Here is a 24020-nt window from a genome sequence, read left to right on the forward strand (position 1 = left end):
TGGTGGAGCCAGGAGAATTTAAACACAAGGGCTTAAATTTTCCCCATCACCACCAACTGTCTATCTTTCATAGACTGAAAGAGAAAAGGAAACACCTGGATACAGCAAGAAACATTTGTCACAACTTCCAGGAAGATGGCAGATAAGAGAGACACAGAACTTACTCCTCATGCAGAAAAATAGAGGACAGGCAGAAACAGCCTGGAAAAAAATGTTCTAGGGTTTAGGACACCCAGGAGTAGGTAGGACACCACCCAGAATAGAGGAGGGTACAGGAAAAGAATCTTGATGGAAAGACTGTTAGTGGAATCTGTAGCTGTTGGTGCCCTTTCCCCCACCTCCTAGCAGACAGCTTTGAATTCTCCAGCCACAGACTGAGGTTGCTGCAGGAATCCACCAACCCAGGAAATGGGAGAGAGAGAGGGACATAGCCTATGGCTGACTCAGCTTTTGGCCAGTAAGTTTGATCTTCTGTGTCCCACCAGCACTTCCAGGCTGGGTGGGGACACACCACTGTTTGCCTTGGATGCCTACAAGGGTCTAAGAGATCTGACCATCTCAATCACCCTCCCTACTGACCAGGATTGGTTGTTAAGGACACAGAGGGCAGTGGAATTATCAATTACCCAGAAAAAGGGAGGGGGCTGCCAGCAAAGGTTGGAAAACTGCCTCGGAGAAAGTCTGAACTGCAAGAATCTGAATAACCTAGAAGCAGGATCCTATGTCACACTGTTGCTGTTCGGGACACAGAGAACAACTCCAACCAGGCTTTGAATTGAGAGGCCTGCCGAAGAGCTCTATCTGCTCGCAGACCAAGGAAGTGCAGAAGTGCATGTGAGGAATTTAAAAGTAAATAAGGGAAGGAGATGCGGAGTCTGCTTCCCACAAGGGAGGTCCTGGGTTCAGTTCATGGTGTCTCCTAAAAAAAGGGGGGGGTGGGAAATGGCAACAAGCAAACAAATGAATAAAAGAGAGGCTTTTTCTGTCCTTTTCAGTCTCCCTCCCTAAGGCCCTTGGAGCCGCCAGACATGCAACCCATTACTGGTCCATGGCCCAGATCTGAGCAACTAAGAGGGACAACCCTAAAGACCTAGAACACAGTGAACGAAGAATCAAAGAACAGCAGTAACATACAGCCTCTCCCCGCTAAATCCCTAAGAAAGAAAGAGAAATTGAGCATCAAGGTAAACTCACCATCATAATCAGATGCCTAGACATCAGCAAAAAATTAAAAGCCATGCTAAGAAAATGGAAGTAATGGCCCAAGCAACGGACTACATCAAAGCCCCAGATGAGACACTGGATTTGAGACAACTAATCTATAATGTTCATACAAATGTCCTAAATCAAATTAATAAGTTGAAAGACAATACGATTAAAAGATAAGGACATTCTATGTATATTTTAAAAATAATTTTAAAATATATTAAAAAGAAAATAGATAAGGACATCAAGAAGACAGTGGGCAAACACAAAGAAGAATCAAAAACACATGAGAGGCCTACAACAGCAGACCTGAAATGACAGAAAAATAGGTGATGCAGAAGATAGAACAGCTGAAATTGAAAAGAGAACAGAAAAAAAAAAAGAATAGAAAAAATTGAGCAGGGGCTCAGGGATTTGAATGGTAACATGAAGTACAACAACTTATGTGTCATGGGAGTTAATAAAGAAGAGAAAGGAAAAGAGGCAGAAAGATTGAGGAAATAATGACTGAAAACTTTCCAACTTTCATGAAAGACGTGAATTTACATGCCCAAGAAGTGCAACATACCCCAATCAGAATAAATCTGAATAGAGCTATTCCAAGACACATATTACTTAGAATGTGAAACATTAAAGATAAAGAGAAAATTCTGAGAGCAGCAAAGGAAAAGCAAACCATCACATACAAGGGATGCTCAGCACAACTTACTGCGTGTGGATTCCCTATCAGAAACCATGGAGACAAGAAGACAATGATTTGGCAGCGGACTTGGCCCAGTGGTTAGGGCTTCCGTCTACCACATGGGAGATCCGCGGTTCAAATCCCGGACCTCCTTGACCCGTGTGGAGCTGGGCCATGCACAGTGCTGATGTGCACAAGGAGTGCCGTGCCATGTAGGGGTGTCCCCCATGTAGGGGAGCCCCACGCACTCATAAGGAGAGCCGCCCAGCGGGAAAGAAAGTGCAGCCTGCACAGGAATGGTGCCGCACACACGGAGAGCTGACACAAGATGATGCAGCAAAAAGAAATACAGATTTCTGTGCCGCTCACAACAACAGAAGCGGACAAAGAAGACGCAGCAAATAGACACAGAGAACAGACAACCAGGGTGGGGGGAAAGGGGAGAGAAATAAATTAAAAAAAAAAGAAGACAATGATTTAAGGTAATTAGGACACTGAAAGAAAAATTGCCAGCTGAGAATTCTCTATCTGGCAAAACTGTCCTTCAAATATTTTAGTAATATTATTTAATAATAGTATTGTGAATATTTGTGAATATTAAAACTAAGAGAGCACAGAAAAAAGAATCCACCTTTAGTATAAGTATTAAAGGGAGCCTTACAGCCCAAAAGAAAAATACAGGAGAGAGAGGCTTGGAGGAGAGTGTAATAGGCAAGAATAGCAGAAAGGATAACCAAAAGAATAAAAAGACAAAAATAAAATATGATAAATGAAGGCCAAAAAATAAAATCACAGAATAAATAATTCACTGAATATGAATAGATTAAACTCCCCAATCAAAAGATACTGGCTGACAGAATGGATTTTTTTTAAAAAAGAGCCATCCATATGCTACCTACAAGAGACTCACCTTAAACCCAGGGATACAAATCAGCCAAAAGTGAAAGGTTGGAAAAAGACAATACTCCATGCAAACAGTGACCAAAAAAGAAGAGAGGTAGCTACACTAATGCCAGAAAAAACAGACTTTAAATGCAAGAAAGTTATGAGATACAGAAGGCCATTATCTATTAATAAAAGGGACAATCCAACAGGAAGAAATAACAGTCATAAAGGCACCTAACCAGGGTGCCCCAAAATACTTGAGGCAAACTCATGTATTAGAAAATGCAAGTCAAAGCAGCAATGAGATACCATTTCACACCTATTAGAATAGTCACTATTTAAAAGACAGAAAACTACAAGTGTTAGAGAAGATGTGGAAAGATAGGAACGCTTATTCACTGTTGGTGGAATGTACAATGGTAAAGCCATTGTGGAGGACCGTTTAGCATTTCCTAAAGAAGTTGTATATCGATTTGCCATGTCACCTGGCAATATAATTAGTAGATATATACTCAGAAGAACTGAAAGCAGTGACACGAACAGGCATCTGCCCATAAATGTTCACAGAGGCATTATTCACAATTGCCAAAAGATGGACACAACCCAGGTGTCCATAAACTGATGAATGGATAAACAAATTGTGGTGTATACACACAATGGAATAATATGCAGTGGTAAGAAGAAATGAAGTAGTTAAGAATGGCAACATGGATGAACCTGGAGGACCTAATCTTGAATGAAGCAAGCCAGACTCAACAAATACCATATGACTGTGCTATTACGAACTAAATACATTGTATAAATTCATGGAGTTAGTAATTAGAATATAGGTCACTAGAAAGTAGAACGAGGTTAGAGAATAGAAAGCTGAGGGTTAATCTGTACAGCACTGGTAAAAAAGTTTGTTAATCTTTGGAAATGAACAGAAAAGATGAAAGCATATCATAGTGTTTGTAATTAGCAGTACTAACTATATGGGTATAAAAACGAGAAAGTCTAAGGTCATATATATCACTAAGAGGAAAGCTAAAAAATATAGCATAGGACTGTATAGTACAGTGAAACTGCATGTGAAATATGAATATGGGTAATACTGCATGTATATAGGAATTTTTCTTTGAAACTGAACAAATATATGTTAATGTTACAAGATGCTAACATCAGGGGGGGAAATCATTATGCTAAATGAAAGAAACCAAACATAAAGTACTACATATTGTATGATTCCATTTATATAAAATGTAAACATGGCTCAAGTGATTGGGCTTCCATCTACCATATGGCAGGACCCAAGTTGATCCCTGGGGCCTCCTGGTAAAAGGCATGCCCACACGGCAAGCCAAGTGCCCACCTAACCAGCCACGCAACAAGATGATGATGCAACAAAAAGAGAGACAAAGGGGAGAGTCAAGGACAGAAGCAAGAGAACCAAGGAACTGAGGTGTCGCAAGTGACAGGGAACCTCTCTCCACATCGGAGGTCCCCAGGATCGAATCCTGGTGATTTTCTCCTTGGTCCTCAGGATCGAATCCTGGTGATTTCTCCTAGAGGAGAAGACAAAAAAAAAGAGAAACAGGCACAGCAGATCACACAGCAAATGGACACAGAGAGCAAAAACAGCGGGGGTGGGGGGAGGGGGAAGAAGGAAAAAAATGCAAATATAAATCAATTTATAAAAATGGAATTAGATTAGTAAAAGTTATATAGTGCTGGGAAGGATAGAGGGATTAAAAGGTGACTGCTGAGAGGCGTAGAGTTTTCTCTTTGGAGTAATGAAATTTTTCTAAAATTTTTTGTGGTGATTTTGTATGGTATGTGCACATGTCTCATTAAAACTGATTCTTAAAATATTAAAAAAAGAAGCATCCTTCACAAAACAGTAACTAATCAGCACAAGACCAAAGGGTTGTTTTCCCCCTCAAAAGATAAAAATCCTAACAGTCAAAATAATACAGTAAACACCTGAGCTTTTTCCCCACAAAGATTGATATTATTACCACTGGATTTATTTTCACTAACTACATACATTCTAACTCTGACAGAGCTACAAAGAACCAAATTGTTTCTCCTAATTTACCAACATCAAAAGGAAAACAGTGCAGGGCAATAAGGAACTGTTCTCAAAGACTCACTACAATCATTATAACCTGCCATGAAAAGTCATTTGAGTTTTTACATAAATAAATCTATGATTAAATTCAGTTCAACTCATCCATAGGATGGAATGCTTCATTACAGATTAAGAAAAAATTACATATTCAGCATAAGTATATAAATCAGATAGTACATGTTATTACTAGATACCAGAAAGTACATTTAGTAGACTACACCAAAGTTTAAGGAAAAAGAATGTGAGAATTTTTTTTGAAATTATATTCAACTTGGATTTTTTTCCCCCAATCAACAAGGAAAGGTCCGTCATCATTTGCCTTAATTAAGCTGTACTGACGGAACACCAGCACAGTTTGATATGATGAGTGGTTGACACAAATGTGCGCTTATTTATCCAGGCTGTCCAACAGATTCTACTCCTACAGTATTTCTAATCCATCTCCACTGAGTAACTCAGGCTCTCAACCTTCTCAAGCCTGTAAAATGTACTGCAGCCTTTAACAGAACTCCTGGTCTCTACTCACTTCCTTCCAAATCACAAGTTTCTACACAAGTGGAATCCCTCCCCATCCCCTACACCTCATCCTTGGTTCCAAACATATTAAGCAAAGGTCTACCAGTGTTTTCTGGGAACTGTATGTGCTATTAACATGATAACGGCTCCATCTGGAATATCCTTCATATCATCTAGTCACGGGTAAGTGCCTTCCTACTCCCCTACCTCCTGGAGCGACTGAAGGGCAGGTACTCTGCAAAGCTGTTGCAGACATACTCGGTGTTTACCTACCAGACAAGATGAGCGACCTGGTGGTACAGCCCTGCAACACAGCTCCCACGCAAGAGGCTGACTCAGAGCGCAGACTGTGAGGGGGTGCTGGACAAGGCGGCCCAAAACCAGATCACCAGACCACCTGCACATCCAGAACCCGTCCTTCCCAGACCAGTCACCTGGTGCCCATGTCGGCTGGCACCACCACCCAGATCAGTCACCTGGTGTTCACCATCACGTGCGCTGGTACCACCACCTTACATCATCTCAGCAACATCAACAACTCATTGGCCTCCTCACCTGGCTCATCCCCACGCTGGGGGGGCCTCTATTTCCCAGGACCAGCTACACCCCCATCACCACAGATCAGCCAGTGGCCAGGGTGAGGAAGACCACAGCCTGGATTTCACGAAGTGGCAGCTAAGAATGTGATGGTATCCACAGGCCAGATTCGCCAGACTAACCACTGCTCCAAGGCCATCCTCAACGTCATCCAGGGAGAGGAGGACCCCACCCAGGTCCACAAGAACACACAGATCTGGGAATGGAAGTTGGCCAACTTCTCCCACTGGGTCCCAGTCAGCATCCAGGTGGCCCTGTTGCAGCAATCTCCCTACCTGCTCTCAGTTCACTCAGTCAGTGGGCTCATGCTGGCCAACCACACCAGCTTCTCCTTGCTTTTTTTGTTTGTTTGCTTTTTCTTTTTCTTTTGTTGTTTTGCCTTTTCACTTTGCTTTTTGAAAGCTCCTGCCAGCAGAATGACAAGCTACATGCTACAGAAGCAAGTGGACTTCTTTGAGCAGTTCTGCAAGGAGGCCATCTTCAAGGAGAACATTGATGAGTTGGACAGGTCCAGAGAGGTTATGCAGGAGCTCATTGATGAGTACCATGAGGTCACCTGACTATCTCCTGGAGTACCCAGGAGCAGTGAATTGCCTCCCCACCACTGCCTGGGGACAGTAATCATGACCCCACTGTGCCTGGTCCCTGTGACCCAATTTCCTCTCACCAAAAACCTTTCTAGGTTCATTACCAGCTCAGGAACAGATCCTACTTCCTCCTCCCTTCCATGTCCTGCTCCCTGATGTGCTTGTTTATAATTCTAATTAAAGTAATAAAGCACTGCTGTGTGTATGTGTGTGTGTGTGCGTACATGGGTACAGATATATAGCTACTGATTACTCTAATGACTCACCTACTATGTATAGTATCTAACAGATTGGTGAGTAACTTGAGAGGCTGACAGTCTCATTTCATCTTTGAATTTCCAAGGTCAGGTAAATAATAGGTATTTAATTAAAATGTGCTATAATAAGAACTATAATTAGGCTCTGCACTAAATAACTTTGTACTTTCTTTCACTTAATCCACCAAACCACCTCAGGAAGCTAACATCCCATTTTACTGATGAGGAAAGTATTCACTGAAGATTAACCAAAAAATGGGGAGAGAAGAGGGAATAACTCATAAACCATAAACCATATACTGATTTAGGCAATCATAAACGATTGACTGTCATCAGTTTCCGTATTTCCTTATCTTTTTACCCTAGTTTAGACCAAAGTTACTTCAGGTAATTAAAATTCTTTTCACTACCTCTAAAACTTACAAAGTAACAAAGCTTTTCAAAAAGTAAGTTTTCAGATGAGTCAAGCAGAAATGGATTCTGTGTTTCTAAAATGTTATCATTTCTTCATTTCAGATCCTTAGCTTATATCTGAGGTACATCCCACAATTATTTGGGGACTTTAATTTCAAATATCACCAATGGCGACCCTATTGTGATCATTTAAATTTCCCCAAATCCACTGGAGTAAAGTCTTTTTAAGGTCCATAGTAAAACAAGCAAGCAAGCAAACAAATTTAAAAAAAATCAGTTTTCTTATGAAGCAAAGAGTATTTTATTTCAAGAACCGAGCTTTGGAGTCATAACTGATAGTAATATCCTCCTTTTCTTATTAGATGGCAAGAGAGTTAACACAACGATAGGGATAGGAAGTGACAACTGGTTTGGTTTTTATCTTTATGTCTCTTCTTAAGGAAAAAAGAAAAGCAAAGAGCTGGCAACCAGGTGGTTCTCTTCCTCTTTTTTAAATTACTCTGTGAAAGATCATGGTTAGAGAATGACTGCATTAAAGCAGTATGTACATGCAGCACTGCAGTTGGAGAGATTCATTTTGAACCTCAGCCAAGATATGCAAAGCTAATTATGGATCCGTTCATTACTAAATGTTTAAAAGGTTACTTGAAGGCAAGTAAGCTTCCATCAATACTGCAAAAGAATATTAATAATTTTACCATAAATTGAAGTCCCCTCTTATTCGAAGTCATATGCTAATACAGTTTGAAATTACTTCAGTTATAAATGTACTCTTTTAAACCCACAAGTAAATATCACTATTATGAAAGCTATATGTTCGTGGCCAAATAATCTTACTTCCACGAGATATGCTTTTCAAATATCACAGAGTTTATTCATGTGTCATGAACATAAACTACTTAAGAAACAAATATTTATTTGACTAGAGTCCAAAATGAGCTACAGTAATCAAAGTATTAGTTGTCAAATGAAAATGAGTTTGCTCATAAAAGTAGTGAAAAGAAACACAAATGGAAAATTTGACTGTAACATCCGATCCTTCCCCTAGATTTGCAAGTCAAATATTTGCCAGAGATACTCTTTTGTGAAGATTATAATGATTTAAAGTTCTGAGTCAAAGGTGTTTTTTTTCAGCACTCACTATGATACAACACATAGCCTTTTGAGCGACTCTGCAAAGGATTAAGTCCTGTACTGTTATGAACTAGCAGTTGACAAATTCATGAGTTAGCAACTCAATCAAAAGGTATAATAACCAAACAATTTCAATAGTGAAAGACAAAGTAAGATTATTAAGTAGGAGGGGTTGAAGTGGGGGTTGATTTGCACATACAATTTTAAAGAAGTAATTTTTACAAGTAGCTAAGAAAAATTTTTAAAATAGAAGGAACTATTCTATAATAGACGTTTCACCTGAAAAACTAAAAAAATTATACATTCAAACTCCCTCTGCAGAAGGAATTTCAAAAAGTCTGAACTCAACAAGTTAATAAAATGGTTCAGAAACTTATTTTATTGTATAAAGCCTTGAGGGATAGAGCTGTTTGTAATTTATTTACAAGTTTTATTTCATGAAATTGCTTTGGTGACCAAGTGTCCCATTTAAGTGATTAAAACATAAACCCAAATAGCTTAATAGAGCAATTACTTAAGAGTCCTGTTTTTCAACAGAGGTACACTGAAAAATATCAATACAACATTTAGTGTTCATTATTTTCAAGGGGTTTGTTATTAAAATACAAAGCCCCCACTGACTAGAACTCAGCCAAACACACAATATGGGACGGACACACATTGGATTAAAGATTTTTTCCTCCTTTCAGAATAACGACAAGCCCTTGAAAACCTCAATATGCATGATTTGGCTAAAAATTCTAACAACAATCATTTTATATCTTCTCATCATTCCCCCACTCTAATGGCACACCTAAACAGAAGGGTCATATTTTCTAGGTGGATATGAAAAGCTGCCTAACTCTCAAAGTCCCTATGTTTACATGGGGCTCGCCCAGCCCACAGATTCTCTTCTAGCCAGCTTCTTAGGTAACGCTGGTGACATCACGATTACTTCCAGGCAACTGATTGACCTAAATACAAAACTGTATCTTCACATAGTCTGAAAGAGAAAATGGACTGTCAGGTTTAAAGAAAAGAAACTGAATTTAACAAAAATATTTATACACGCTCCTCTATTCTTTTCCTTTAAGGGCCTCTCTTTCACCTGTAATCAGAATCAAACAAACTCCTTTAGCAAATCTATCCTCAGAAACAGAAGGAACACAACAAAATGTTGCTAATTAAAGATGTTCTCTTCATGACCTGACAGTTACTTTAGTTTGCTTTTCTTATATTACATTTCTAACTCTCAAACAATCTTAAGAAAAAGATGCACAGAAAAACGTCCAGCCTTGCACTAACAATGCAATCAATATAAAAAGCATCTTTTACAAAACATTTTTTATTTTATTTGAGTAAATGTCAACCTCTTCTAAGAACAACTATTATTGACAAGCCAGGTAAAGATGGAAAATATTCACAGTGCCAACTACTTTGCCCTTAAAACAATAAACAAACATGGGAGGGATGCACTAATAATAACCAAATGAATATCAAAATTAATAAGGCTAAACTTTAAGACTGTTCAAAATTTTTTGTAGGTTCCTTGGAAATACTTTTTCTAAGAAGCTGGGGTGTCGGGAGGAACACAATGCCGTCACACTGTCAATGAAGCCTGCATGTTCTGGTGACTAATGCTGAGTTCTGCACTGGGTCAGTTTTTACTCTGTTCTACACCACTGGCAGAGCCACAGGAAAGTTTAACAGTTCATTTATTTGGCACAATCCTCCTGCTGTCACATTTCTCTTCTTCCAGTCTTGTTTGATGACCCACACTCTACCTGATGAAAGTAGGTTTCTGAGCCATTGCTATTCTTCTAACTAATCAACCAAATGTACCACTTCCTCCCCACTATGTCGGCTAAAGACTTTTGACATCGTTTTCTGACTCACTGTAATATTCTCAGCATATGTGATTTCACTTGCATTCCAAACAGTATTCTTGAAAAGAACTAAACTATCTCACTGACATTTGCTTTTCCATCACACTGTGACTGGGACTGCTCATTTTCAGATGCAGGAGACTGATGGCAACTGGCAATTGTAAAATGGTAGATGCGGAAAGGCACATGAGAAGTGGTGAGAAGTCCAAGGGCAAAATCAAAGCGGGACATTCCTATAAAAGAGTCCTGTACAATAGGAACTTTTTGAAGGCTGTGAAATTAATTTTCTTGTAAAGTCACAGCCCATCTTCCACAGGTTTGGTAAATATGTGCGATCTATCCATGATTCCCCCAGATGTGACGGCTCCACCGGGAAAAATGAAAAATCAAAAACGGCACCAGGTGCCATTCTTGGGTCCTGTCCAACAGCCAATGTAAGATTCTATTTTATTCTGTTCTACCCACATTAAATTAAAATAACCAACGTCAGAGAACGGAGTATTTGGATTTTAACAGATGGCATCCAACAAGGGAATCAACTTTTTCAAGGATTGGATCCTAAATGCTGAGGATCCCAAGGATTAGGAGGGCTCATTCGTCTTAAGAGGGCTGGCATCAGAATTCCCTACAGTTACCATTCCAATGTTTAGGAATATGCGTCACTATCCAGTCAGCAACTAAGAGCAAAGAAAATCAAACCACCACATTTTTATAAAATGCCCCCTTGTAAACGACTGACTCCAACCACATCAGCAATTCTTCCACTTAAAGTAAAAGAAATATTAGCCTGAAGGTAAACAAAAGTATAAAGGTTAACAAACTTATCTAATTTTGACAAGGTTGTGCAACACGAAAGAATCCTCAGGGTACCCTTCCCGGGCATTTGAATATGCCTGCTCTGCAGCACTGTCTGCAATTTTAACCAAAAGCACTAGCCTAGCTGCTGAACTTCTTATTTCCTTCAAGGAAAACAGCACCGTTTTAAAAATAACAAAATAGTAAATACTCAAAACACCTCAACAGTTTACTTTAGGGGACCAACATGGATTTGTCTTTCGCAGTCCCATACAAGTTTCCTTTCATATCTTTTCAAAAACCACTCAACTCTCAAGGTAAAAAGGGCCAAAGGCACGGGGAGGGACGGAGGCTGCAGCCAGGGTGGCCGAGGGGAGGCGAGAACCTCCGCCACCCTCAAGTGCGGCTGGAGAGGAGGGGAGCTAATCAGCGGATTCCCTCTTCCGCGGGGCAAACGCAGGGAGAAGTAGTTAATGGAGAAGGGAGCGAAAAGGACGAGAATGTTGGGGAGAGGGAAAAATAAACGCAGGATGTCCGGGGAAGACTGAGGTCTGGGAGGCCGTTGAATCGGGGATCCTAAAGAGCGAAGTCAGAAACGCTGGGCGAACCGTGCCGGGAAGGAGGCGAGGCGAGGGCACAGTGGGTGAGGCACGGAGCGGGTCAAGTGCGGGTGGCCGCGGGCGGAGGGTCTCACCTGGGGGCTCCTCTCGGCGGGGTTCTTCATCACCGCTTGGCGGAAGCTGTTATCCACGTAGGACGCCATCTCCCCCCGCGGCCCGGGGCGCTCCGCACCCTCGCCGGCCTCCTCCCGACCCAGGGCAGCCGCTGCCTCCGCCCCGCGCGCTCCGCCCGCCTGCCGGAGGCTGAGAAGCCAAACGGCGGCGGCAGCGCCGGGCGCGGGGCCCGCGGGGGTCGTCTCGGCTGGGCCCCTCGGCCCGGAGGGCGGAAAGGGCGTGCAGGAGACGCGGCGGGAGAGCGAGGCCGCGCGACGGGCGCACACAGCGCGCAGCGCCGGGGACCCGCGGCCGGAGGGTCCCGGCGGCCCGGAGCCGGCGGCGCGCGCGGCGGTCGGGAACTCCCCTTCCTCCTCCTCCTCTTCCTCGTCGCTCGCCTCGGGAGGCTTCCTGACGCGCCCGACTCCCTCCGGGCCCCGGCTCGACACGCCTCCCCCGGCTCCACTCGGGGGACACTGGCGGCTCCTCGCGGCCCCGGCGGGCCTGAGTTATTTTTAGGGAGGCACAGGCAGCAGTGGGGAGGGGGGAGGGCCGCAGGCAGGCGGGGCCTCCTCTCCCCTCCCGCGCCGAAGATCGCCCCCTCCTCTCGGAGGCTCGCGCCGCCGCCCAGGGGGTCTCCGGGAAGCACTCGGATCTCCCGCGCCCCCAAACCTCGGGCACTTGGGCGCCGCGGCCGCCGGCCGGAAGAAGGACCCCGGTGGCCCCGGCTCAGGTCCTGGCGCTGCGAAGCGCGATCGCCTCGACCGCGGTCACTGCCGCCCCGGGTGTCTGTCTAATGGGCTTGGCCGTGCCTCCCGACTGCTGCTGCATCCCCTCGGGCCGCCGCGCCCCCGCCGCCGCTGCCGCCGCTGCTCCGGCCGCTGCCCTGGGCTCGGCCGCCCGCCCCCATCAGCGCGCCCGGAGCGGGGCTGTCCCGGCGCCGGCGCCGCCGCGGCGGGAGCCCCCGGCCAGGGCTGCCGTCCTCCGGCCCAGTCTCTCTCGGCAACTTTGTTCCTGCGACGGCGCGGGGCGGGGAGGGGGGAGAAGGGGGCCGCGGGCAGCCCAGGTCCGGACTCCCGGCGGCGCGCGTCCGAGGGCCGGAACCGAGCACGGACGGCCGCGCTCAGCCCCCTCCAGGAGTGTATTTGGGAAGCGGCGATTCCCCTCCTCTTCCTCCGCCTCTTCCTCCTGCGCCTTCTCCGGCCGCCCGAGCCGCTCCTCAGGGAGGAAGCGGCCTCCGGGGCTTGTTGCTTTGTGCTGCAACCATGGTGAGGAGTGAGTGACAAGGCGGGCGCGAGTCGGCGGCCGCCGCATCATCGGGGGGCGGGGCGGCCCCGGCGCGCCGCTCCCGCCTTCCCGCGCTCCCCGCACCCTCCGGCCCGCCGGCGGCGCCCTCGCCTCCTGCGCTGCACCTTCGGTGGCGGCCAGGTGAGCCCGGCGTTCGGGCCGCAGTGGGGGCGCGGTGCCTGTGAGGAGACGGCCCGAGCCCGGCGCGCGGTCCAGCCCCGAGGAGGCGGCGCCAGTCCCGGGGCTAGGCGAGAAACGCGGGGCTCCTTTCTCCCAGCGCCCCTCTCCACCCTTTCTGGTCTCCTTACTCTGGCTCGAGCCGTGCCCCTCTCTCCACACGCGCCCTGGAAAGCCCCAGCAGCGTGGACTGGTCTCTCTCAGACTCTTCCTGGCGCCACGCCGCGGCCAAGGGGGCTGGAAGTTGACCTGGGGCAGAAGTCCCGCGCGCTCCCTTGGGCCGTACTGACCATTCCTTTTGAACCCAGGTTCGGAGTCGCTTCAGTGGCGATAAATCCTCTAAGGATTTATTTTGCCCATCTGTAATTCGCAGACAAGGCGTTCCTCTCCTGCTTTCTGGGCTCGCTCTCGCATCTTTAGACACCTAAATGGCCATGAAAATATAGGGGTGGAAAGTGCCCTTTTCAACGCCAGACTCAATACCACCACTGGACACGCAGACACCCACAGATTTAGAAGTGCTCGGTGGTTAGTGAGAGACCAGGACCGCGAGTTCTGTGACATACCAGAAATTCTTATTGGCAGATTTGACTTTGCCTTGGACCGAGCAAATCTCCCCCTCTGGATCCCACATTTCTAATGCGAACTGACTTGGCGCACTGAACATGACCTTGCCCTTTAAGAGGTGACCGCTCCTGCCGCTTCATTTCCCCCTCCCTTCCCCTCTTCTCGCCGAACCCTGTCTGGGAGGGTGAGATCAGCACAAAAGCAGATTCTAGCCCAGCACCGGAACCACTCTGCCCTTACGGTCCCAGGGTTTTATTTGTGTTTGTTTTTGTTTGTCTCTTCCCATGTGGTTTTTTTTTTTTTTAATCTCTATATGGGTGCTATAGTTAAAGGAAAATTGTTACTTTTATTTGTGAGCTACCATTAGACTTTTTCCAAATTTTCAAGCACACTTTTAAATATAACATCTAGTTTATTTTAAACTTAGACTAGATTGTCAACAAACATTTTAGAGTCCTTAAATCACCTTTGCAACACTAAACAGATTGTGTGGCTTCCTAGGGAAGGGACTGTCCCTGCCCAACCTTATGAAACTGAATATGCCTTACAAATGGTATCTATAGACCTTTTTGTATTATTCTTGCTTTCTGAAAGCTACTTTCCGTACTTCCCCATTCACATCTTGCTTAAGCTCCAGTATCACATTCACTGCTGCATAGACCACCACCCTTAAAGCAAAGGAACATGAAGAAGTGCCATTCCAGCTTTGTAGAGAGAGAGGAAGGAAAAAATTATTCAAAGCCAATGAAGTGAAAAAATATGTATCTGACATCTCCACCTGTTGTCTAAGATATATCTCTGAATCAAAATGTACAAATCTGCTCCATATCTACCACCCACAGCCTTCCCCATCCTAGTTAACGCCTTCTACAACTTTCACGTTGTCAGAGTGAAAAACCTTGAAGTCCTCGTGGACTCCTTTCTCTCCCAAGAGTCAATAAAACCTGTCAGCACAACCTTCAAGTATTAAAAGTGGAATGTGTCCTCTACCTTCCACCTATACGACCATGACACTAGTCCAACCTAGCATCACGTTTTGCCTGGACTTTGCAGTAACCACCTACCTGGACTCCTTCTTTCTCCCCTTGCCTCCCACCAGTCTACCTTCAAAACAGCAGATCCTTTTTACTCCTTCTCAAGTCACTCTGCTGCTCAAAGCCATCCATTAGCTCTCAGCTCATTGAAGATAAAAGTGAAAAACCTCACGATAGCCTGAAGAATGTATGGCTCTGTTCTCCCTCTTTATTTCTCTAACCCCATCCATCTCCTACTATTCTAACCCCTACCACACTCGCCTTCATATTTCTAGAACATGGTAGGCAAACTCTAGTCTAGTTCCTTTCCATTTGCTCTTCCCTATTGGGATTGTGTACTCTCCCTCACCACCACCACAAAAAAAAGAAAACAAACACTGAAAAGTTGTTCCATCACCTTCTTCATATCTTTATTTAAATGTCACCTCCCTGTACCTCCACAAGCCCTATTTCCCTTCCCTTCTTTATCACAATCTAAGATGCTTCATATTATACGTAATCATTCATTGTTATTCTCCCTCCACTATAATGGAAGTTTCTGAAGTCAATGTGCTTTTTTTATCTTTTGTTCATGGCTGTATCCCCAATACTTAGTACTCAACAAACATGCATTGAGTTGAATTAATAACTGTATTTCTGTATGAAATTTTTGTAGACGTTCTCTCTCTTGTGTCACTGGTGGGAGAGGGAAGGATGAGAAAGAAACTTACTTCTCTGAGCCTGTTCCTTTTCTGTTAAAAGGAAATAAAAATCACATACCCAAATATTTGTGAGAATCGGATGTGATAAGTGCAAAGTGCCTTGCATAGTGCTTGGGCCATAGTATGAATTCAATCGAGGAGAGTAATTTTTAAAATCATTCTCATCATCCCAACCCTTTGAGGTTAATGGGACAGTTATTAACATCCTGTTCACAGATGAGGAAGCTGAAACTAAAGTAGGCTATGTAACTTGCCCTAGTTCTAGGCCTACCTTTAACTTTGGAAGGGTCGGTGGCAAGCTAACAAATGAGGCCACATGTATCCCATGATAAATATTAAAAGCTACAAATTAACTGGAATGTGGTGGTACCGGGAGTACTGGCTTCTGGACTGCAATCCACACCTCCTTATCCCATCTCCACTTATCCCATCTCCACTTATCCCATACCATTAAAAGGCTCATATGCATAAGGACACTCCAGCCTGCACATCTAATCTACATTACAAAAGCCACCCCAGGGCCATTTCTCAGGGAAAGTCCAGCCTTGCAATATCAGGCCTGGGGAAGAGGCCAGCCCACCCAGGCCCCGGATGTGCAAAACAAGTTCTCTTTTCCTCCTAGTCCTCTGCTGTTATACTGAATTGTACCAATGACCTCAGGTAAGATATAATAATATATCTTATTCACCAACAAAATGACTAACTTAACTGTCAGCTTCTAAGCTATCATTTAACTTCAATTAAAGCTAATTTTCCCACTATAATCTACTTATCTTCATATATCAGTAATGCTTATCGCCATTTAGCATCTAGGGCATCTGATCCTTGGTATGCATTGCTATTTTAATAGTTAACATTTGAGTACCAACAGCGTGCTCGGTAAAACATGGAAGGCAGAATTAGACACAGATCTGCCAATTCATCTAAGCCAAGCTGTGTGGTTTGTTAGAACCATAGTGAAAGCAAATCGTCTATTCTGCTGCCTCAAAAAGGTGGGTACAGAATGAGAGTTTCTTTGTTCTGGCTCTACCACCATCATATTAGCTGGAAAATCATTAGGGGATAGGAAGAGAGACAGAACACTGAGTTGAAAGTTCAGAAATACATTTCAGGTCTGGCCTTAATGCCATTCTATTTGTAACTTAAAAAGCTTTCATCTTTCCAACTGTAAAATCTAGAACATCCCTAAAAATATGTCGGTTAGTTGTTTAGAGTCCTCTTTAACGGGGAGTTAAAATCCATATTTTTTAAATGACTGCAAGTCCAGCTAGCACCCAAGAATAGGGATTGATGTATCTAAAGTCATTTCATTAAAAAAAAAAAGGAGTGCCTGCTGTTCATTCGATAAATATTTATTGTGTACTTACTATATACCAGGAACTACTCTCAATTCTTAGAACAGCAACGGTTAACAAGAGAAATCTGGTCATTCCCTGGCCCGGTGGGAGCTTGCCCAATGTACTGGATGCTCAGAGAGCTTTATTTATTCACCTCACCAGGAAGAGAAGGAGGCAGACGGCAAGGTTCTGGGAAGGTTCCCTGTTCTGCTAAGACAAGAGCTTTCTCTGCTTACCACGTTCTCAGGTTGTTGCAATCCTTTGGTAAAGGCAAGGTTTAGAGCTGAGGGTGGCTGAATTCTAGTAAAGACATTTCCCACACCCTTTCTACTTCCCCCAAAACATTTCTTACATTGTTTTGCCATTAATTTTGCCCCTTTAGTCAAGTCATGAAGATCTCAGGAGAGTGGAAAGCTGTAGTTCAGACACTGTATCATTCTCCGTGAACACACTCCACTAGGAAATATTGTGTTCACTTCCAAATAGCATTCCAGAGAGTCCCTAATGGGGAATGCAGTTACAGACATTCAGGAATATTCAGTATATTCATAGGATAGAGCTCATGAAACAAGTTAGATGAAGTGTATCAAAAGCACGAGTAGAATGAGAGGCAGATTTGATTTTGAAGGAATCATAATGATTTCAGAGAGAAGGATGCTGCCACATGAGTAAGAACTATACTAATGTAGACACTATGGAGATGTTCAGGTATTTCAGAGCTGATTCTCAGAAAGGAAAACAATTTCCCCCAAATTTATCAATATTATTACCTTAGGCCTGCCCTGGACATAAAATTAAATAAGTGTATAAATCAAATAATATACGTACAAGCTAACAAATAAAGCTGTTCTGTTCAGTTACACTATTGTATCCCCCGAACTGATATAGCGGCTTTCTTCCATTGATTTGTTTGCCTTTGAAATTGTGGGCCAGCTGGAAGAGAACAATCTTCTTGGTTTTCCTTAGTGTGAGAAAGCTGATGCTGACATTTCTAAAAGGAAATGTGTTGTTAAACTTTTGATCTGTTCTCGATTCCTTCTATTGTTGCTCAGTGATTAGTGTTCATTTTTATGAATTGCCCTAAGGAATTGTGGTCCAAAATCAGTTGGCTAATTTTAAAGAGAACTGTAAGGGGCTTTAGGTAAGATATAAAGATTAAGTTGGGTTTTTTTTAAAGACAGAAAATAAGTAAAATTTAGGACTTGATTTTGAAACCTAACAATACAAATACCACTACACAACCATTAACAGTAATGCACAGATTTTTAAATCCCACACTGGAGATCATGAATGCCCAAGTTGGTAATTCAAAGAAAACAAACCTTCAATTTCCAACATACAAAGTTAACCCAGTGAGATTTAATTCTGCCATAATCGAGCATTGTATAAGATTGTCTGGGTTCCTCCAGTCATGTTTAAGTGATTATAAACAACTGAAATTACATCTACAAGCCTACGCAGTGCAGAATCTGTAAATGTGTTCCAAAGAAGAAGAGTAGCTATAATTATTGCCAGCTCTGGTCTCCAGGTGGTATTCAAGGGCAAATGCAAGTGTGCTGAAATACAGCTGTGTGCTATAGGAGTGTCAAAATCAGACAAGGTCATCCAAGCAAAAAAGGCAGTATTCTTGGCTGGCTGTGATTTCTAAAATGCCAATACTAATAATCTTTCTGAAGTCATGATTATTTAATATTTGTTAAATCCAAGACTAGTGCTAGGCACCATATGTACATAAACAAAGACAAAGTGCCTATGCGTTGAGCTTACAAATCTAAATTAGGCAAAGGAAGCGAAGGGCAAACAAGGGCGTGGGAAACACATACTGAGGGCTTGTTTAGAAAATGAGGCGCTTTTTTCCATATTGTTATTTTCATTTTAAGGATCAAAAGGTCCTTTACCCTGCAACATAAAAATTTAAAGAAGGGGATTCCAAGGAGAAAAGAAAGTTGCCTTTATGAGAATTGAAGAGGAAGACTAAATATGAAATGGCAAAATGCACAAACTTAGAGACCGGAACTAAAAGCACATTAAGTAGCAAAAAGAGAGAAAGTCTGAACTTTGAATGGGATAGGACAGAGGGACTAGGTAAAGATAATACATGAAAAATGGCTCGGAAGAAAAGAGAACCATCCAAGCTCTTGGAAGGCAACTCACAATTGGCCTTGGCCACCTTCTGTGTTTTTCTTATATAAATATTTTCCTTACCACATAAAATAAATATTACCAAGTGATAAAGTGCTGGTAAAACATTCTTAAAACAGAGTTCAGTTCCACTTTGTGCCTATCTCACCTATAGGGAATAAGCCTGTGCCGTCATAGTGTGTCTGTAAGAATCCAAATATAATTAAATCAAGTTAAAGACCTATAGAACCCCAGATACTCCACCCCAACATGCTCAGTGCCTCTCAGATGGAACCATTAACACAAAGAAACAAGGTAGTGATTAGTTTAACAGAACTTTGTCAACATTGCTGTGGGAAAAACTGTAATCTACATTTTCAGTGGGGTAAATAAATTCAACTTTTTAAGAACAGTGTGATATAGAGAAAAACTTTGGAATCTGACATCAGACAGCCCCAAATTTGAAAGCCTATTCTGATCATATCAGCTTTGCAACATTGAAGAACTTAACCTCTCTGAGCCTTTCTTTGACATTTGGAAAATATGGTTAGTAGTGTTGTCCTTACTAGTTTAATATGACAATGACACAAAACAAGATTAAAAGTAAATGTTTTTTCTTTTTTTTTTTTAAAGGTTTATTTTATTTATTTCTCTCCCCTTCCTCCCCCTTTGTCTGCTCTCTGTGTCCATTTGCTGTGTGTTCTTCTGCATCCCTTTGCATTCTCCAGCGGCATTGGGAAACTGCATCTCTTTTTTGTTGCATCATCTTACTGCGTGAGCTCTCCATGTGTGCAGTGCCATTCCTGTGCAGGCTGCGCTTTTTTCATGCAGAGTGGCTCTCCTTGTGGCGTGCACTCCTTGCATGTGGGGCACCCTTACGTGGGGACACCCCTGCATGGCGTAACACTTCTTGTGCACGGCAGCACTGAGCATGGGCCAGCTCACCACATGGGTCAGGAGGGCCTGGGGATCAAACCCTGGACCCTCCATATGGTAGATGGATGCTTTATCAGTTGGGCCATGTACGCTTCCATAAATATCCTTTTAGAGAGACCCAATTTAATTATATCTAAAGACAATACTCATGGTGATATGTTTATGGCATTTGTAACTTCCAGGTTTTTAAAAAGTATTATGGCAAATATATATGTGTTTAAATTATTCATAACAGATTTTAAAGGCAAATCAATCTGTGCCACACCCTGGCCCACCACAGGCCAAAGAATCATGCTACAGGATTCTCAGTGTCCTCCAGTCAAGGTTAGCTGCAGTGTTACAACTGAGTGACCAAGAATATGTGCAAAATTACCTGGAACATTTCTTCCATCCATTTATCTTTATGGCCATTTAAAAAAAGTTTCAAGTCAAATTTCTGCAGCCTAACAAAATTGCCATCAAGAACTATGGGAATTTTGAACTCAAAAGCACTGCAATATTTCCAGAATGAATAGTTGCAGCAGCATTGGCAAGGATCCCAGACCAGTTGGCTTTCTCCTGACAATATCCTATAGGAGATCTCAAAGGAGTACAGGTATAAGTCCATTACCTGGTTAGAGCATCTGTAGTCCACATTATTAGGTCGGAAGCAAACCTTAGCTGTGAATCTCTATCCTTGGTGCTTGCCAATTCTAGGCAGTGCTCCCATTTCTTGGCAAGATATTCCTATGACTCTTCTTTTAAACACAATGCATTGAGAAATGCAGGAAACAAACAATTTCCATTCTCCCATTTTACCTCATCAAACAAAGTGCCACGCGATGTCCAGACCAGCCATTTGTCACTGCAAAATTTCTGTCCTTGTTCTGAAGTGAGATTCTTTGAAGGGCTCTGGGTCCAGAATTGGGCCAGCTTGTGCAACCTGAGGACTGGCTATGCCACGGGACTATCCTCTGAGCAAGACCAGGCAACCATTTGGGTTGGACAGTGATGAGGAGAAAGGATGAGAGTTCTGACTGCTTTTCTTGCATCTCTCCAAAAAGAAATTGTGGGTCCATGGTAATAGCCAATCACAGTTGTCTTAATTCATTTGAGAGATATTGGAAACACAAAAAATAGCAAGTAAAAAAAGACAAATTAGAAGGAGTCATGGTTTCTAAACAAAAAGCTTTTAGAAGGAGATTTCAGATGTTACATAGTCTTTCTTAAATGCAGTTTATTCTTGGATGGGACACTGAGACCTGGGTATATGTTGTGCAAGAAAAGTTGCTCCAGTCTATGAGTCATATATATATTCTTTCCCTGGCTCCCCCAGATGGCTCCCTCATCTGTCTGCTTGTTGTCTGCTCTTTGTCTCTGCTTGTTGTGTCAGCTCATTGCACCTGTTCATTGCATCTGCTTGCATTTTTTAGGAGTCAATGGGACCAGAACCTGGGACCTCCCGTGTGGGACGCGGGTGCCCAACTGCCTGAGCCACATCTACTCCATATACATTATTTTTTAAAAATTGTGTTAGCATATATGTCACATAAAATTTCTCATTTTAACCACGTTCAAGCATACAATTCAGTAACAATAATTCACAAAGTTGTGCTACCATCACCACAATCTATTATCAGAAAATTTCCATCTCCCCAAACAGAAACCTTGTGTACATTAAGCATTAACATTCCACTATCCCTTCCCTCTATTCCTGGTAACCTATAATCTATTTTCTGACCCTATGATTTGCATATGCTAGTTATTTCATGTAAGTGAAGTCATAAAACATCTGTCCTTTTATGTGTAGCCTATTTTACTCAACACGATGTCAAGATTTATTAGTGTTATCACATATATCAGAATTGCTCTTCTTTTTATGGCAGAATAATATCCTGGTGTATATATATACTACATTTTGTTTATCCATTCATCTGTTGATGGACACTTGGGTTGCCTCCACCTGTTGGCTATTGTGAATAATGCTGCTATGAACATTGGTATACAAGTATTTGAGTTTCGGCTTTTAATTCTTTGGGGCATATACCTAGAAGTGGGAATCTCGTCTTTTCTCATGAAAAGCAACAGTCATTACCTGACAATACTAGAAGTCTTTTTTTTTTTTAGATTTATTTATTTCTCTCCCTCCCCTTCCCCCGCTCCCCGGTTGTCCGTTCTCTCTGTGCATTTGCTGCGTGTTCTTTTGTCCGCTTCTGTTGTTGTCAGTGGCACAGGTATCTGTGTTTCTTTTTGTTGTGTCATCTTGTGTGTCAGCTCTCCGTGTGGGCGGTGCCATTCCTGGGCAGACTGCGCTTTCTTTCGTGCTGGGCGGCTCTCCTTATGGGTGCACTCATTGCGCGTGGGGCTCCCCTACGCGGGGGACACCCCTGGGTGGGGGCGCACTCCTTGCGCGCATCAGCACTGCACATGGGCCAGCTGCATACGGGTCAAGGAGGCCCGGGGTTTGAACCGCGGACCTCCCATGTGGTAGACGGACGCCCTAACCACTGGGCCAAGTCCACTTCCCAACACTAGAAGTCTTAACAACCATAAAGTTCTTTTTTCCTCCAAGACATTCCCACAAAAGGCTCCCGATAATTCCATTTAGACAATTAAAAGTATTATCTGCAGCTATTGAGTGCTCACTATGTGCCAAATACTCTTCTCTGTGCACAGCGTGCACCGTCTTATCTTCTAACAACTCTATATGGAGGATACTATTACTACCTTCAGATAATTATTAGCTATTACACAGTTTACATCAAGGAGAACAGAGACTTGGTGAGGTCCCAGAGCCATAGCATCTGAACACAGGCTCTCAGATGCCAAAGTTCATGAGCTTAAACCTCTGTTATGGATGTACTCAAGTCTTCCCTGACTTAATTCTTAAACTTAGACCATTAAGTGCCACAATTTGCTGGCAATTAAGGTGGCCTCTAACCCTCATCCTATTTCGTTCTCTTCTATTTTCTGTCCCTGAGAAATATAACTATACTATATCTGAATTCCAGTCCAGAAGACACTCCAGACATCCAAGCTTGCATATATCTTTTTGTCCATAGGACATCTGCATATATGTAAATACAGACATCTCAAAATCAACATATCCAACCCAAAACAAAAGTACTTAGGTATAAATCTAACAAGATACATGCAAGATCTGTATTCAGAAACTACAAAGCTCTAGTACAGGAAATCAAAAGAGATCTAATTAAATGGAGAACTATATTATGTTCATGGAAAAATTTATTAAAATTTAATTCTCCCCACTTTTATCTAGCTAATCAATGCAATTCCCATAAAAATCCCAGCAAGTTTTTTGTAGATTTTGACTAGCTGATTATAAAATTTATACAGAAATACAAAGGAAATAGAATAGCCGAAACATTCCTGAAAAGGAAGAACAAAGTTTAAGGACTCACATTACCCAATTTCAATGCTATAAGGCTACATTAATCAAGACAGTATGGCACTGGTGAAAGGATAGACAAATAAACCAACGGAACAGAATAGAAAACTCAGAAATAGATGCACAAAAATATAGTCAATTCATTTTTTAATTTAATTTAATTTTCATTTAGTTGTGTTTTTTTTTTTTTCTCAGCACATTTATACAGGCTACATTTCTGAAGGACATTTCATGCTCTATCTTAAAGAAAGTTACAGGGAATGAAGTGTTTATCACAGTTTCATACCATTCTTTTGACTACTCCATTACATTACAACTCCTGAGTTCAGATGGCAATAGACTGTTCCAGAGATTTCTGACTTCTTTCTCCTAAATCTAGTTGTATTTGATGTTATTATATTTGTTCAGGGCAGGTTGAGGGAATGATTTGTGTTCTCTAGGTTACAGTGAGTCTTAAGTTCACATATTTATTTCTCTATGTTTGTGTATAATAGTCTGTGCCATGGAATAAGATACTTCAAAAGAGAAGCATTAACAACAAAGTATATATATTGCATGATGCAAGATGTCGGCGTCATCTTTCATATTAAGCTGTCAGCATGAAAAGTAAACAGTTGGAAAGCAATAGCATCACAGTGTATTCAATGGATTGAGAGAAGGAAGTGAGTAAAGAGAGATACAGAAAAGAAAATTCAGTGTGTGTTCAACAAC

At 42.6% G+C, this 24020-nt stretch overlaps 1 protein-coding gene across 6 annotated transcripts in view; it reads right to left on the bottom strand.

The window, feature by feature from the left end:
- Positions 1-12257, bottom strand: part of RAPGEF2 (Rap guanine nucleotide exchange factor 2) — a 276574-nt gene extending 264317 nt beyond the window's left edge. For 3 of the 6 annotated variants that reach the window (XM_058276808.2, XM_058276656.2, XM_058276695.2), the window contains exon 1: positions 11743-11893. In XM_058276808.2, coding sequence (XP_058132791.1) covers positions 11743-11811 — 69 coding nt within the window. In that variant the 5' untranslated portion in view covers positions 11812-11893. Of the gene's footprint in view, positions 1-11742 lie in introns of all 6 variants that reach the window. The other 3 variants (XM_058276757.2, XM_058276604.2, XM_058276560.2) reach the window with 2 other exon arrangements.
- Between the last annotated feature and the right edge of the window lie 11763 nt (positions 12258-24020).

The sequence above is a fragment of the Dasypus novemcinctus genome, chromosome 1 (assembly GCF_030445035.2).
Source record: "Dasypus novemcinctus isolate mDasNov1 chromosome 1, mDasNov1.1.hap2, whole genome shotgun sequence".
NCBI lineage: Eukaryota > Metazoa > Chordata > Mammalia > Cingulata > Dasypodidae > Dasypus > Dasypus novemcinctus.